This window comes from Gambusia affinis, linkage group LG01 (genome assembly GCF_019740435.1).
Source record: "Gambusia affinis linkage group LG01, SWU_Gaff_1.0, whole genome shotgun sequence".
NCBI classification, from domain to species: domain Eukaryota; kingdom Metazoa; phylum Chordata; class Actinopteri; order Cyprinodontiformes; family Poeciliidae; genus Gambusia; species Gambusia affinis.
Window position 1 is genome coordinate 4,989,909 of NC_057868.1, and position 13,780 is coordinate 5,003,688.

The 13,780-nt window shown below is 38.8% G+C and overlaps 1 protein-coding gene across 3 annotated transcripts; it reads left to right on the forward strand.

Moving 5' to 3' along the window:
- Positions 1-448: 448 nt before the first annotated feature.
- Positions 449-13,469, forward strand: mybpha (myosin binding protein Ha). Of its 3 annotated transcripts, XR_006370149.1 has the most exons (14): positions 449-658; positions 1,343-1,402; positions 1,592-1,657; positions 2,988-3,122; positions 3,523-3,690; positions 7,162-7,250; positions 7,361-7,556; positions 7,807-7,946; positions 8,070-8,229; positions 8,974-9,110; positions 10,622-10,808; positions 10,891-10,942; positions 12,946-12,980; positions 13,157-13,469. XR_006370149.1 is itself a non-coding variant. In XM_044111179.1 (13 exons), the coding sequence occupies exons 1-12, from the start codon at positions 484-486 to the stop codon at positions 10,917-10,919; spliced, it is 1,542 nt and encodes a 513-aa protein (XP_043967114.1). In that variant the 5' UTR covers positions 449-483; the 3' UTR covers positions 10,920-10,942; positions 13,157-13,469. The 3 variants fall into 3 exon arrangements, 2 of the variants coding, with proteins under 2 accessions (XP_043967114.1, XP_043967125.1); XM_044111179.1 differs by lacking the exon at positions 12,946-12,980; XM_044111190.1 differs by lacking the exons at positions 1,343-1,402; positions 1,592-1,657; positions 12,946-12,980.
- The last annotated feature ends 311 nt before the right edge of the window (positions 13,470-13,780 follow it).

Sequence of the window (13,780 nt, forward strand, 5' to 3'; positions counted from 1 at the left end):
GCAAGTGTTTAGGCGCCCCAATGGCTGCCACCAGAGGTTCAAGGAATTTCTCAAACATGAATGAAAGACTCAAAACCCAGGTATGTTTTTTCATGCAGGAATAAAGTGATATAAATCTCACAATAGTTGATTTTACATAATATTGCTCCTTTAAATAACATAAAAAGGAACTTTCAAACTTAAATTAAAAACCTAGACTCAAAAATGAGTATATATGTGGATGTATAAGGAATTGTATTTGAACTTGAGTGAAAATTTATTTTCTTGGTTTTATGCTGTAACCTTAATAGACAAGAGACTATAAAAGTTGCCTGGAAGGAAACCTGCAGAGATAAAGATGAGGCTGTGTAGAGGAGGTTGGTGAGGAGATGGGTGGAGTTACTCCCTTCCCTCATACTGCCGCCCCCCCAGTACTCTAAGTATATATAAATTTCACTGAGGACTCCGTTCCACCCTCATACAGACTCTATCAGTGTTTCAGCAATGCCAAGTAAACCCGCACCTATGAAAAAGCCTCCAGCCAAAAAGGCTGCAGAGAAAGCACCTGAGCCTGCTGCAGAACCTGAACCCGCCCCACCTGCTGAGGCTCCGGCCGAGCCAACGCCTGCTGCAGCTGCCCCGGCCGACGACAGTCCTGCAGCTGAGGGAGCTGCTCCAGGTAAAACAGAAACAAATAAATAAAAATCCTGCAACTGGAGGGAAGGGAAAGCCGTATTTGTGTAGCTTATTTGAAAGTAATATTGAATTTTTGTTCAACTGTATTCTGCAGCTTCTAAGATGTCAAAGGATCTGATTATTAATCTGAACATAGATTTGAAGGTTGCAACACAAAATGCGAGTGGTTTCGGTCAACATTTTGGGGGGTTCCACAAAGTAAAATTCATTCGTCTTTTTCTTGTTCTGCCACAATTTTCATCACCAAACCTCAGCGGTTATTCTTATCATTGGTGGGTTTAGTAGAACGGCTTATGCAGAATTTGGTTGCTAATCTCATTAAGCATCAGACTGATGGGGAACGAAAAGTTCACACATAAACTATAATGCAGAATGAATGAATGAATGATGCGTGTTATATTTGTAACATTTTATAGTATCATATTTCATTGTTGTGCAAAATCCAAAATCCCCCCTATTCATCTTTTAGAGGAAAAAATTAACAAAATGTCTTTTCTATTAAAAATTTACTGTGCTTTTATAGATTCAACCATTTCTCCAATGCTCTCGCTGCTGCTTTGCTTCAATAGCTCCAGTGTTGGACAAATGACCAGGAAATTTTTAAAAGATTAAAACATGGAATAAATGTCACTAACTGGCTTTCCTGAATGGGATTTGAATGCTATAGCTGCTGCTCCCATTGCTGAAGACAGTGCTGTGCTACCTGCTGCAGATGCTCCAACAGATGGTAAACATAAAATATAACCACCTTCATATGCAAAATATGCTTTGTGCAAGAAATAATGATGCAAATGGTTATGTGATTTGTGCTGCATTAAGTATAGAAGTTTGACATCTAGAAGATTTAGAAAGCAGGTTAAGATCTCACTATGTGGAGTAGAGGTTGTTGGTAAACCTTTGGCTTGTTAAATTCCAGCTGCTCCAGCAGAAGCTGTTGCAGTTGAGGAAACCCCTAAAGCCCCAACACCTCCTCCCCCCGCAGGTAACCTGACAATACCTGACAACTTGCTGTGTAACAAGTTGTATTACTATTTTTGTGTGTGTTTGTGTGTGTACTTCTCATTGATAGTCCAGCTGTTGAATATTTTTAGTGGACTGCATGGTCAGGTATGGGGAAAAAAATCAATCAAAGGCTTGATGTCTATATATAACGGAGAATTCAACAAAGAAGCAATATAAAATTTTATTGTTAGAGACTTTGCTCCTTATTTTTTTTTTTTTTTTTAGGTTATTCTTTGTCAAATGTGGTGTGATCTTACAAATATATCGTTATATTTTACCTCTAAAGCTCTTTGGTACATTCAATTAAATTAAATTAAACTCAATTCAGTCACGACACTTTATTGCCAAAAGTACTGCGTAACATTCCTGTTTATTCATTTCAGCTGGGTCAATCATTTTCGTGATCATAGGTATGTAAAGGCAAGTAGATTACTTTTACAAACATTTGTGAAAGACAGGGTTGCTCTCGGGAGCTCACCGAAATCCAGAGTAGCACCAACATAATGAATCCGACTAATCAACACAAACCTAGGAACCTACCACTTAATGACTGCAGTCCTTAAGTGCTGGGTTCCTGGGCAACAAGTTCAGTCATCTGATTTATTGGCTAGTAAAATATCCCACCATCATCAACTGTGACATTATAACAAGGTGGAAACAAATGGGAATGACAGCAACCCAGTCAACCTCTCAGGTCCATGATGCAAAGGCTGCCAAGATTATTCAATGTTACTACAGACAACCAAACTTCATGTTCTTAGCTCAAGACTTCATGACAGCAGCATCATTCATTCCATCACCAAAGGCAATGCAAGCACCATGCAGAGCTATATAGCACAACCCCAATAGATTATTGTACAGCAGAGACGTGTTGTTTGAAATTATTAAACATCTTTTTCTGTTTACCAATCCAATGGACGAGCCTGTTTGGCAGGTGACAGCAGAACCACACTTGCTAGTTAGCATTGTGCCAAGTGCTAACTAGCTTTGTCAAATAAGGCTAGTTATCTTTAGTTAAAATGTTATATAAAATAAAATGTGACATTTTTTGTACACATTTAGCTTCCTTGTAAACAACACATTTATTGTACTCAATGGCTTCATCTTTGTCTCCCAGTTGCAATTTGTTTGCTTGTTTGTGGCTAAATAAAATGTTTTAGCAATTAAGCTCTAAGGTTTCAAACAAATGAGATATTTGAAAGGACACGCTGTAAGAAAATAACATTGGCCATGTAAGCATGTTGTGAAAACTGAAAAAATCCTCCCTAATGCTTGTGTTTTTATTTTTCTAATCCACTTGTGCCGTATAGTCCCCAGCAGCGCTCCTCTGGATGTGGCTGTAGACGATGTGAACGACACCAGCCTCACTATCAAGTGGAAAACACCAGAGAATGTCGGTGGCTCCGGCTTGAGTGGATACACTGTCGAGTACCGCAAGGATGGAAGTAAGTGTATAAAGAGTGCGTGCGTGTTTGTGTGTGAGGCTGCACCTGTCCACAGAGTGTCAGGAGGCAGATAGATTTGTTGCCGGGCCCATACCGAATACGGCCGGCTGTCGTTCACTGTATCCTTTGACACTGCTTTTAGAAGTGCTCGTTAGCTCGGATGACAGCATGCCGTTTAAGGTTTCATGGTGTTGGTGCTTACTGTACCCTCTCTTGGACAGGTTGTTTGCAGAATTGTGTCAACAGGTGATAAACTAATAGAAGTGTCCAATACATTTTCAGAAGGAGAACCTGATTTTCGAGGCTATATTTCAAACTGATTTTTTTGATTCAGACATCATCACATAGACCTAAAAGTGGAAAATCAGCCCATTCTGACACAAAATATCTTCCTCTGTAGCAACAGACTGGATTGTAGCTAATGGGGAGCTGATCGTGGCTGAGCGCTACTGTATCAGAAGCCTGGCAACCGGAGACCTGCTGCATGTCCGCGTAGTGGCTGTAAACTCAGGTGGCCGCAGTGAACCTGGGTTGCTTCCAGAGCCGGTGCCTGTCCGGGAGATTGGCGGTGAGTTACTGTTAGGGTTAGACAATTTATGGTGAAAGAACTTTTTTTTTTAATTTGAGTCTTTGCAGCTTCACATAAGTTGAGAGAAAAAAACGCTAGGTCAATTTTGCAATTTCTTTAAAAAAATAAATAAATAAATAAATAAATAAATAAATAAATATTTATATATATTTATATATATATATATATATATATATATATATATATATATATATATATATATATATATATATATATATATATATATATATATATATATATATATATATATATATATATATATTGTTTCCAGGAAACAATGACACAATTGTTTCCTGGAAACAATTGTGTCATTACAAAATATTTTTGCACACAGCCACTTTCTTAAGAATTTCCTTGGTGTTGAAGTCATTTATGACTTATCTGTTGAATTTCCTCCGATAGTTGTAACATATGACCTATCCTTAAAATACTCCTGTTGCAAACAGAGAGGTGGTATGAAGTGCCAGCGTCTGATGGGTTGCACAGATGTAAAGACGTAAATCCTACGGGCGCTGACAAGAGCTTTCATTGGTGGTGGATCAAACTGTCACTTTAATGTCTCCGAAAGTAACTGCAGTTTTTATTGATAACGACACTTTTTAAAATTAATTTAATCAGCAACAGCAAGCTGTGATCATCATATCCTAAAGAATGAACATGGCGGGGGAAAGAAAGCTGGTTTAAAAAAAGCAATTCATTTGGATTTTTTTAAAAAAGTGTCCTATGCCTTGATGTGTAAAAAGAAAATAAATTTAAAAAAATCCAGATGTATACAAAATTAACACAAATGGATGTGGATGTAAACATCATCCCTATTGAAAGTGACAAGTGAGCGTTAAATGGTTGAGACTATCAGTCTCAAGGATGATTTATAGTCAGTCTCAGTCAGGCAAAGGCAAACATTTGGGTAATGAGCCTTTTGGCTGCCGTGCCTTTCACCAACACAGCCTCGTCAGTGCAGATTCACAGCCGATTTATTTATGGGACTGCTGCGCTAGCTGTCCTTATATCTCAGTTTGACCTAATGACATCATTCATGCAAAGTAAATTGATTCAGCCTATGTAACAGTTGAGTTGTCCGTCTTTCTGGCAATGTGTGGTTGTCTGCAAAATAGCTAAATTGTTTTTCAGGATGTTAAGATAAATTGAGAAGGTAATATTTTGCACAAGTGAAAGATTTTATTGAAATAGGATTTGACTAGATCTCTGACTAAAATCTCCAATTAATCAACCTGTGTGTGTGAAGCCATTTCAAGCATTTCCTAAAATCTACATCAGAACTGGAAGGAAACGTGCGTATTTTTAAAAAAGTGCTTACATTGTAAGAAATGCGACTCTGAACCAGCAGAAGTGCTAATCTTTTCTGAGTTCTTTCCATTTCACAGTGTGGTACGGTGATAAAGATCAGGACGTGTATTGTATTTCAGAACTCTCCAAGCTGTTCACTGTAGGTAAAAAATGTCCTTTAGAAAAGTTTTTTTAACTGTTGTACAATGTTAAAATGTCTTCCTTTCTCTCTCTTTTTATACATTGTATATGACTAATAATTGATATGTCTATTGTGAGTCTATTGCTCAAAATAGACTGTCAACAATAGACTCACAGCAACAGACTCTCCCAAAACATGCAAGGAATGTAAAACCTAAGGAATATTTCAATTTTCCACTGTCATGTTTGAAAGCGCACAACGCATTGTTAAGATTGACAAGTGTCATTTGAGACCGCAGACTCCACTGTGGCATTTTGAGAGGCTGTCAAAATGTGTTGACCTGCCTAACTTATCCACTTTCAGAGACGGAGCTTTCTGTCCCCGAGCGTATTTCCTGGTTGTGGTTCAAACCACCGGGAATCCAGAGAAACCTCTGAGGGACACATACGGTCATCAAAACAAAAGCGTTGGCCAGTGGAGGGAAGCGAAACATGAGCCTAATTGATGGATTCTGGGTGGCTTGTCAGTGTTAATTTCAGCTCTGTGTTAGACACGCATTGAAGCGCACCGGCCGATGAAAGCAGACTGTCCTGCATTTGCAGAAAGCCTCTTCCAACATAGACACTTTATCCCCAGACAAAGACAGATTACGCATTGTTTGCAGTCCAACCCGGCGGTCGGTGGATGCTGCAATGCTTCGCAGCGCTTCTGGGCATTGTTGCCAGGTTTGGAAATTAGCAGGGCTCAGTGTTTGAGCTGCATCTGGGGGCAGACCTGAGCTTCCTGAGAAATGATGGCTTCCGTCGCCAAATCCCAGCTTGATATGGTGACAAATGTGAGGATAAAGAGTGATGAGACGTGCGGGGTCGCCAACAGAGAACATGGGGAGGTGCGAGGAAGGACTGATGAGGTGTGAGAAAGGACATTTGGGTTGATCTGTGGAAATAGTGCAGGGTTTCATGTGTCATCTAAACCCATCAGGCTTTTGAGGTATTTGCTACTTGTGCAGAATCATGTGAAGGATGCTCTTCCTGATCCTTGCCACCCAACCTGAACAAATTAACCAGCGTGGTAGCTGCGTAGATGTTAGACAAATTCCCACCCATGATGTCATTTCATCCCTGTCACCGTATCCAAATAAAAGTGCAACTGCGCATGTTTTACCTCTATTTAGCTGCGACATTTGACCTCTCTGAGGAGTTAAACATTATGACGTCTTCTTGTCTTTGCACATAGTGCAGAGGAGATGTGTCTGAGGGTTCAGCCAAGGTTTTCTTCTCACCAAAGCTATTTTGGGCTCTGCTGGATGAAAGGTCTTCCTCTTTTGCATCTCCTTGCCCAGATACAGTAGTTTTGATTAGCCATTCAGAAACTATATCACTCGGAAATGTTATATGTGACTTCATTCTGAGTGTGGAAATTTTAATTCTTTTTCCTAAAACAGAAAAAAAGCTTACAATTTCACCCTATTTTCTATTTCAATTTACCATAAAAAATGGTATAATCGTTTATGAAAATAAAAAAAAACAATCCAGATTTTATAGGATTTGGATAGATGGTAAATTGGGACCGACTTTGTATGAAGTGTTTTATTTGTGTTTGCATATTTCACAACATATCAAATAAAACTGGGAAAAATTCTCACAGCAATAGACTCTCCCAAAACATAAACAAAAAAGAAAGAAAGAAACTTAAGCAATACTATGTTTTTTCACTATGTTTGAAAGTGTTTTGTTTTTCATTTTTGTAAATATTCATTTTAACATCAAAACCTGAGAGTAGCACACTCAGTTATTCTCCAGTGTGAGCTTTGTCTCACTATGTCTGGTCTATTTATGTCTCGTTGACGTGCCGTTTTGAGGCGACGTGGCCCCCACAGACCTGAAGAGGAGACACTAAACACATTCCAGCTTTCACAAAGAATACCAGTAATTCAAGACAGTGCATAATATTTGAGTAGTTTGTAGCAGTATAAGTAAATGGATAACCGGAAAAAAAACATAGTTGTCTCAATTTTTCAGACAGACCCAAGATCCGCTTGCCTCGTTTGCTCAGATCCCGCTATGTAGGGAAAGTTGGACAGCAGATCAACCTGGTCATCCCGTTTGTTGTAAGCTAGCAATTCATACCAAAGCTAATAGATCATACTAGGGCATAAAAGAGAGCGAGAAAAACTGAAGCTGCATTTTGTTTTTCCTCCTTCCTTTTCCGATCCGTCAGGGGAAGCCCAAACCTGCAGTGTCATGGCTGAAGGATGGACAGCCTTTGGACACCAAGAGGGTCAACATCAGGAACACCAACAGGGACAGCATCATGTTCATCCGCAGTGCTCAGAGGGAGGACTCTGGAGTTTACGAGATGACACTGAAAGTGGAAAGCCTTGAAGACAAAACAACCATCACCCTTCAGATTGTAGGTCAGTCTTATGCTCCATGTTTTGCTTTGACTTTCCCAGCGACCATTCACAGTAAAGACTGTAGATGACCACGTTAATCTGCCTCTTTGACTTGCATGTACAGTCTGCTTCCGGCTGCTGCTGTTAAATAAAAAAACACATGTAAAAGACACACTTGACCTTTGAGCCGTTGCTTGTTAAACCGCCTTATAAACTACTTGGCTGCGGTGTGCCCCATCCATGTTTTACTGACCCTCATTTCCGTCCTCAGACCTCCCCGGTCCACCTGCTAGTGTTAAGCTAGTAGACGCGTGGGGCTTCAATGCTGCCCTGGAATGGACTCCTCCAAAGGACAACGGCAACTCAGACATCACTGGATACACTCTCCAAAAAGCCGACAAGAAGACCGGGGTACGACTTCAGTAGCACCATATTTAAAAAGAAAAATTAACAAGTAGAAAAACAGCAAAGGTGAGTCTTATTTTACATGGACACCACTCTGAAGTAAACAACCTGCCATGTGTCCACTGACAGGAATGGTTCACGGTGCTGGAGCACTACCATAGATTAACAGCCACTGTCTCAGACCTCGTCATGGGTAACTCCTACCTGTTCAGGGTGTTTTCCGAGAACCAAGTGGGGAGGAGTGAGAACGGTGCCGTTACCAAGACCGCAGCAACAATCCAGAAAACGGGTAACGTTATAGATGCATTTATTACTTTCTTGACTCCATCTAAGCGTTTTTATGTGGGTATAGCTTTACAGGCAGGCACGCAGCACTTACAGCTTTATTAATGAACAGCAGTCAGTCATCCAGAGTCTAAAGTGAGTACTTGAGGAGTGAAAATGACCTTGGCACTCTTTTAAAATCTAAGTGGGTGCTTCTCTTGGGCGGTGTTCAAGTAAAACTGAGATTCATTTTTAGAGCCTGAAAAACCATAAAGACCTTTGACAGAGCTGCGTGTGCATGTGCAGGGATGTGTTTTACACCTGATCCTGTCAAGAAACTTTATGAGTTTGTCAATACCAGGCTGTATGATGGATGTAGGTAGTGTTCATTGGTGCTCTTCTCTGTTGTTGGAAAGCATACAGGATATCAACTTATTGCACTGTACCATTTGGTTTAATACAGTCACTACTTTGTTTTGTAAGGAGAAAGAAATTAGATTTCAGTCTAAAAATTTTTTCCCTGTTTGGAGTTTTTTTGTTGTTATTAAATGTTAATAAAATAACCTTGCAGCATATGCTCTAATATTACTAAATACTAGCCAGAATCTATTTGTGACCCATAAAGTTGTTTTCCATTTAAATTGGTGCTCTGTTTCTTATGTATTGTTGCTTGAAATTGATATTTAACCCACTAATTTTACACAATGCACTAAAGTATCCTTTGCCTATGCTATATAAAGATGCAATGATGGTTGTGTGTGTAACTTAGGCATTGTCTATAAACCTCCTGAGTACCAGGAACATGACTTCAGTGAGGCACCAAAGTTTACCACGCCCCTCATCAACCGTGCAACCACTGTGGGATACACTACCAAGCTGCTGTGTTCTGTTCGAGGATGCCCCAAGGTCAGTCATGTGCACTCATGAGTAAGAGGTTCATGGATGAGAGCTCGCCTTCATTCACAGATTTAGTAAAATCCTGGCTAAATGTTTGCTCCGTCTTCAAAGAATAATCAATCAAACGATGCTCTACATGGAAAGAAACTGCCCCGTTCCATTTAAGCATTGTTGTACGTCAGCAATTGCATCAAAATGTGTTATAATATACTCCCGTGGAGGTTTATTTTACTGTCTTTAGAGTGCAACAGAAGGTAACCGGATCATGTCCACTCTCCTGTGGAAATTTGACTTTGAAGTTCTTTAGTTATCAGCGTTGCAAATCATATGAACTGTAAGTGGAGTTTTTATATTTAACCTTTGCTTTGTGTGGCTACTTTTATTTTCTTGCCGTGGATCCTGCAGCCTGTTGAGCGCCGTTTGAGAAGGTACAGCAGAGAAGTGTCTCCAGTATACTGATAAGATGTTCTGCTGTCTCTGATAGAGTTTTCACATATGGAGGAAGGGGTTACATTAGTGGCCCTAAGAGGAACACAAAGAGAAATCAGTGATAAGATGTTATGTCTACATAGATGTTCTGCTTTTTTCCCCTGGAGGTCCTATTTTTACCTCCCGTTCAGACTGTAGCGTACTTCCCTTATCAGTGTTAATGACAGTTACTGTGCATCTGCTCTCATGGAGGTGGGAGAGACAGGTGTCTTTGGGTAACCAGTTATCTCTGCTATTTAAATGAGATTAAGTCGACATACATGCTTGGAGTTGTTTGAGATTGTACGTAGGCACAAATAGCACTTTGATCCGTCTTTCTGTTGTAGCCACATAGCAACAAATTTAGAATTACAATGAGTAGCAGTTATACACTGGTCTGCTTGAACTGATGACCAAGCAGTAGAGAACAATAACTGCATGCACTGTGCATTGCAGAATTATTAATGCTCTTCTAACCTTTTTTCATAAGCATTTTCTCACTTTCCAACCACAAACTTCAATGTATTTTATTAGGATTTTATGTAATAGACTGACAGAAGTCAGTGTATAATTGTAAAATTTAAGAAAACTATCATGCATTTGGAAAACTATCTACTCTTTGTTTCACAGAAGTTGTGGAATAATACTTGGTATGTAAACACTAAGCTAAAAGAGACAGGCACAAACAATAAACACAGAAAAGCTATTTTGTGATGCACAAAAGTTTGGGAAGTTCCCTCCAGGGTCACACTCTTCTTGATGAAAAGAATGAACTTCTACAGCTTAATTTAAAATTTAAAGATTTTACCTTATACCTCACATTGGTAGAAATAGTCTGTACAAGATGTCAAGCAGATTTTTCATCATAACATCAGTGCAGGTCCCCAACATTATTATAATAAAGAAGCTTGGACAAAAAAAGCACAGATCCTCAAATAACTAAAAAGAGACACAGCTCATCGGCCTCAGACTGGTTAACTTAAATATAACCAGTCTGAATGCAGTGACAGAGAAATGAATGACATTCTTAATGTCTTCCGTTTATTTTGAAGCCCAAGATCGAGTGGATGAAAAACCAAATGATCATTGGAAACGACCCCAAGTTTCGTCAGATTTCCAACCAGGGCATCTGCTCCCTGGAGATCCGCAAGGCCTGCAGCTTTGATGGTGGCGTGTACACCTGCAGAGCCAAGAACGCCCAGGGAGAAGCCATGGTCTCCTGCAAACTGGAGGTCAAACGTATGTGTTGCAAACTAATACATTCACATTTTTCCAGACTTGTGTTGTTGAAAAAAAACTCTAAACATCTCTCTCCAAACAGAGGTTCTTCTTTCGGAGACTGAAAAATAAAAAAGGGAAATAAGGAAAAAAAGGTAAGGATTAAATATAAATAAATAAAAAAAAAATAAGCATATACAAATGATTGAAACAGAACAGAAAAAACTAATGAAACTAAATGAATTCATTCGACCTGAATGAGTCGCGCAAAACTCTCTTCTGTGCTTCAGAGGCCATTATTGTTTAATGTTTGAAAATAAAAGAATCATTTAGATAAATGTCTTTAAGAATGCAATGCAAGTATATTTAAATTCACTTCTGAAGGGCTTACCTGCACATGTTTTCCCACTGTTTAACTTGACCAACATAATGCAACTTGAACTAATATTAGCTGGAGGCTGCTAAAAACAATCGATTACAATAAACTACAAGATACTGACATAACTATGCTCTGCTGCGTTGCTGGTAAGATGTCTAAACCTGAATGAACTTACAGCTTTACGTCTTTAAATCTAAAAAATTAAGGTAACCTTTATAATCTACATGCATATTCTCCTTTCATTGTATGATGTTGATCTTCATTAATGAGAATTTACTGGTGAAGTCCTTGTTTTGTTTTCACAAATATCAGTGCACATTTTGCAACATGCAGTGACTGTGCAATATTCTGTCTTATGAAAGCAAGGAGCAACCGAAAGTTAAAAAAACAAACAAAAAAAACAACACATATCATGTTGTGTTTTTAGTGAACTGAAATACAAACCTAACCCCGACAGGACCATTTTGTAGTTTAATTAGTCAGATAAAAATACAAACTTATAAGTAGCTTGAGACAGGACTGATAAGGAAACTCAACAAGATACAAAACCAGTAAACTCTATAGGATGATAACCTACAAAATGACAAAGTAGCAGTCACTAACATTTAAAGAAAAAAAACTGCAATGTTTTTAATAAGAGCAAAATCAGTTCAAAACAGATTTGCAGCAAGATGCATTGAACACATAAAAGGCATGATGAAATATTAACTTCAATATGGTCCATTTTCTATTTTTATTCATGAAACTTGGTAAATATCTAATGAATCCAAAGTAGTGATGATTTTTATAGTGCACTCTACTTTTAACATGCTCCAAATTCAAAAGCAAAAAATCAAGTTGGAAGAAAAATAGCCTTTAAACTAGAAAATCATTTTCGTAAGAGGGATACACCGTGACTGGAGAACAACAAAAGACTGAATGAGGCTGGGAATGTTTACACCACACCGCATATTAGGTTGTGTTTAGAAGTTCGCAGCTTTCTTCTTGTGATTTGATCGCTGAGGCAAGGCAAGGCAAGGCAACTTTATTTATATAGCACCTTTCAGCCAAGGACAATTCAAAGTGCTGAGAGAAAACGTGTGTGATTCCAAATATAATCTGTCCCCGAAGTACTGCAGTCACGTTAGAAAGTATCAGGATGTGTATCCATTAGGAGTAGCCGTACACAGGAGGCAGCCTTAGAGGGACAAAGGTTTAGATGGGAGTGCCTTCGGGTGGGAAGGCATCAGTTATGTCAGAACAGTGATCCTCAGCTTCTAAAAATGACTCCAGATGATCTGGCGCACAGCCCATCTCATCACATTACCATGAGCTGACAGGCTGAGTGGAGCGCAGCGAGAAGAAGGAGGAAGAGGCTAAGAGGGCAGAAACAGAACCAGATAATCCTCGGTGGGAAGCGCCCGCTGGATCTGGCCTCCAGAAATCCACATTCATTTTAGCAGAACATTCTTAGCTAAAGTGATCCTTAACATCTCGTGAGGTTTCAGTCAGAGAAACATCCTGTATTGTTCTAAAACACAGCACCACTGAACAATGAGGAGAACGTTAATATTTACCTCAAAGACATACGGTAATAGTATGTTCCACAGATTCGTTTTACATTTAAAAAGTGAATTTCATTATTTTTGTCCTTAGACAATAAAAAAAACAAAACAACTTTAATAGCTGCACATCTAAAAACAACAGTTCCTCAAACAAATAAAATTGAGACTAAATGAAACTAAATGACCCATAAAGACTTGAGACATTTGACTCATGTCTTTATTGTTTTTCCATCAGTAATTTAAATGAGCAGCAGATGCCTGGGTCTTAAGGTGAGTTTGAAGCATGTGTCTATTTTACACGTTAATCACATCATGGAACATCTCTCTCCTGAGGGAGAAAGAAAGCCAACGAATGGTTTAATGTTACATCCTCTGAAATCATAGAACTTGAGAACTTTGGATCATTTTACTATTTCCTCACTATATCTATCTAATATTTCTTCCAGAGTATTATAGTAAGTGAGTGAAGATACTGCAGATGGCTGTGCAGAAGCACGTACACAACGAAGACGGAGACAGAACAACATGCCAACGTCCGTATATTTATTTGTACACTAAACATCAGGACTGTCCCTCAGACATACGTTACACCTACTCTTACAATCTCATTTGGAGAAACCTGTTTTTGACAGAAATGTATGCAAAACTAAATGTATAGCTTTTTATCCAAATCTTGTGGAGATTTAACAAGCAATAAAACAAAAACAGTTCATCAGATGCAATAACTCATGTTAATAAAAAACGTGTATTTTACTACAACTCGTGTGGGATTCTTTATTTGTTTCAAAATAAATGTGTTGAATTTATCAATTTTGGCAGTTTGGGCACTTGTCCACACAGTCATAATCTACTAACATCTGGTTTAATGAATATTTCTGAGCTTGAATGGCCAGCAAACATCCCATAAAGAATTGTTGTGCAAAAATAGGTTTGGGCATTGACCATCAATTTAAAAGTATGCCATTTTGATCAGAATTACCAAGTCACAACGTTATCTGGTTACCATGAACTATAAGCCAAAAGCTCCCAATCTCTCTCAATTGCTGTTTTGTGAAGTTTGGTAGTATAAA

Bases quoted from the DNA above. Each gene is read 5' to 3' on its own strand.
- mybpha (XM_044111179.1), top strand. From the start codon at position 484: ATGCCAAGTAAACCCGCACCTATGAAAAAGCCTCCAGCCAAAAAGGCT. The intron at 3,691-7,161 runs GTGAGTTACTGT...TCAATTTTTCAG, and splicing joins GCCTGTCCGGGAGATTGGCG to ACAGACCCAAGATCCGCTTG. The intron at 8,230-8,973 runs GTAACGTTATAG...TGTGTAACTTAG, and splicing joins AGCAACAATCCAGAAAACGG to GCATTGTCTATAAACCTCCT.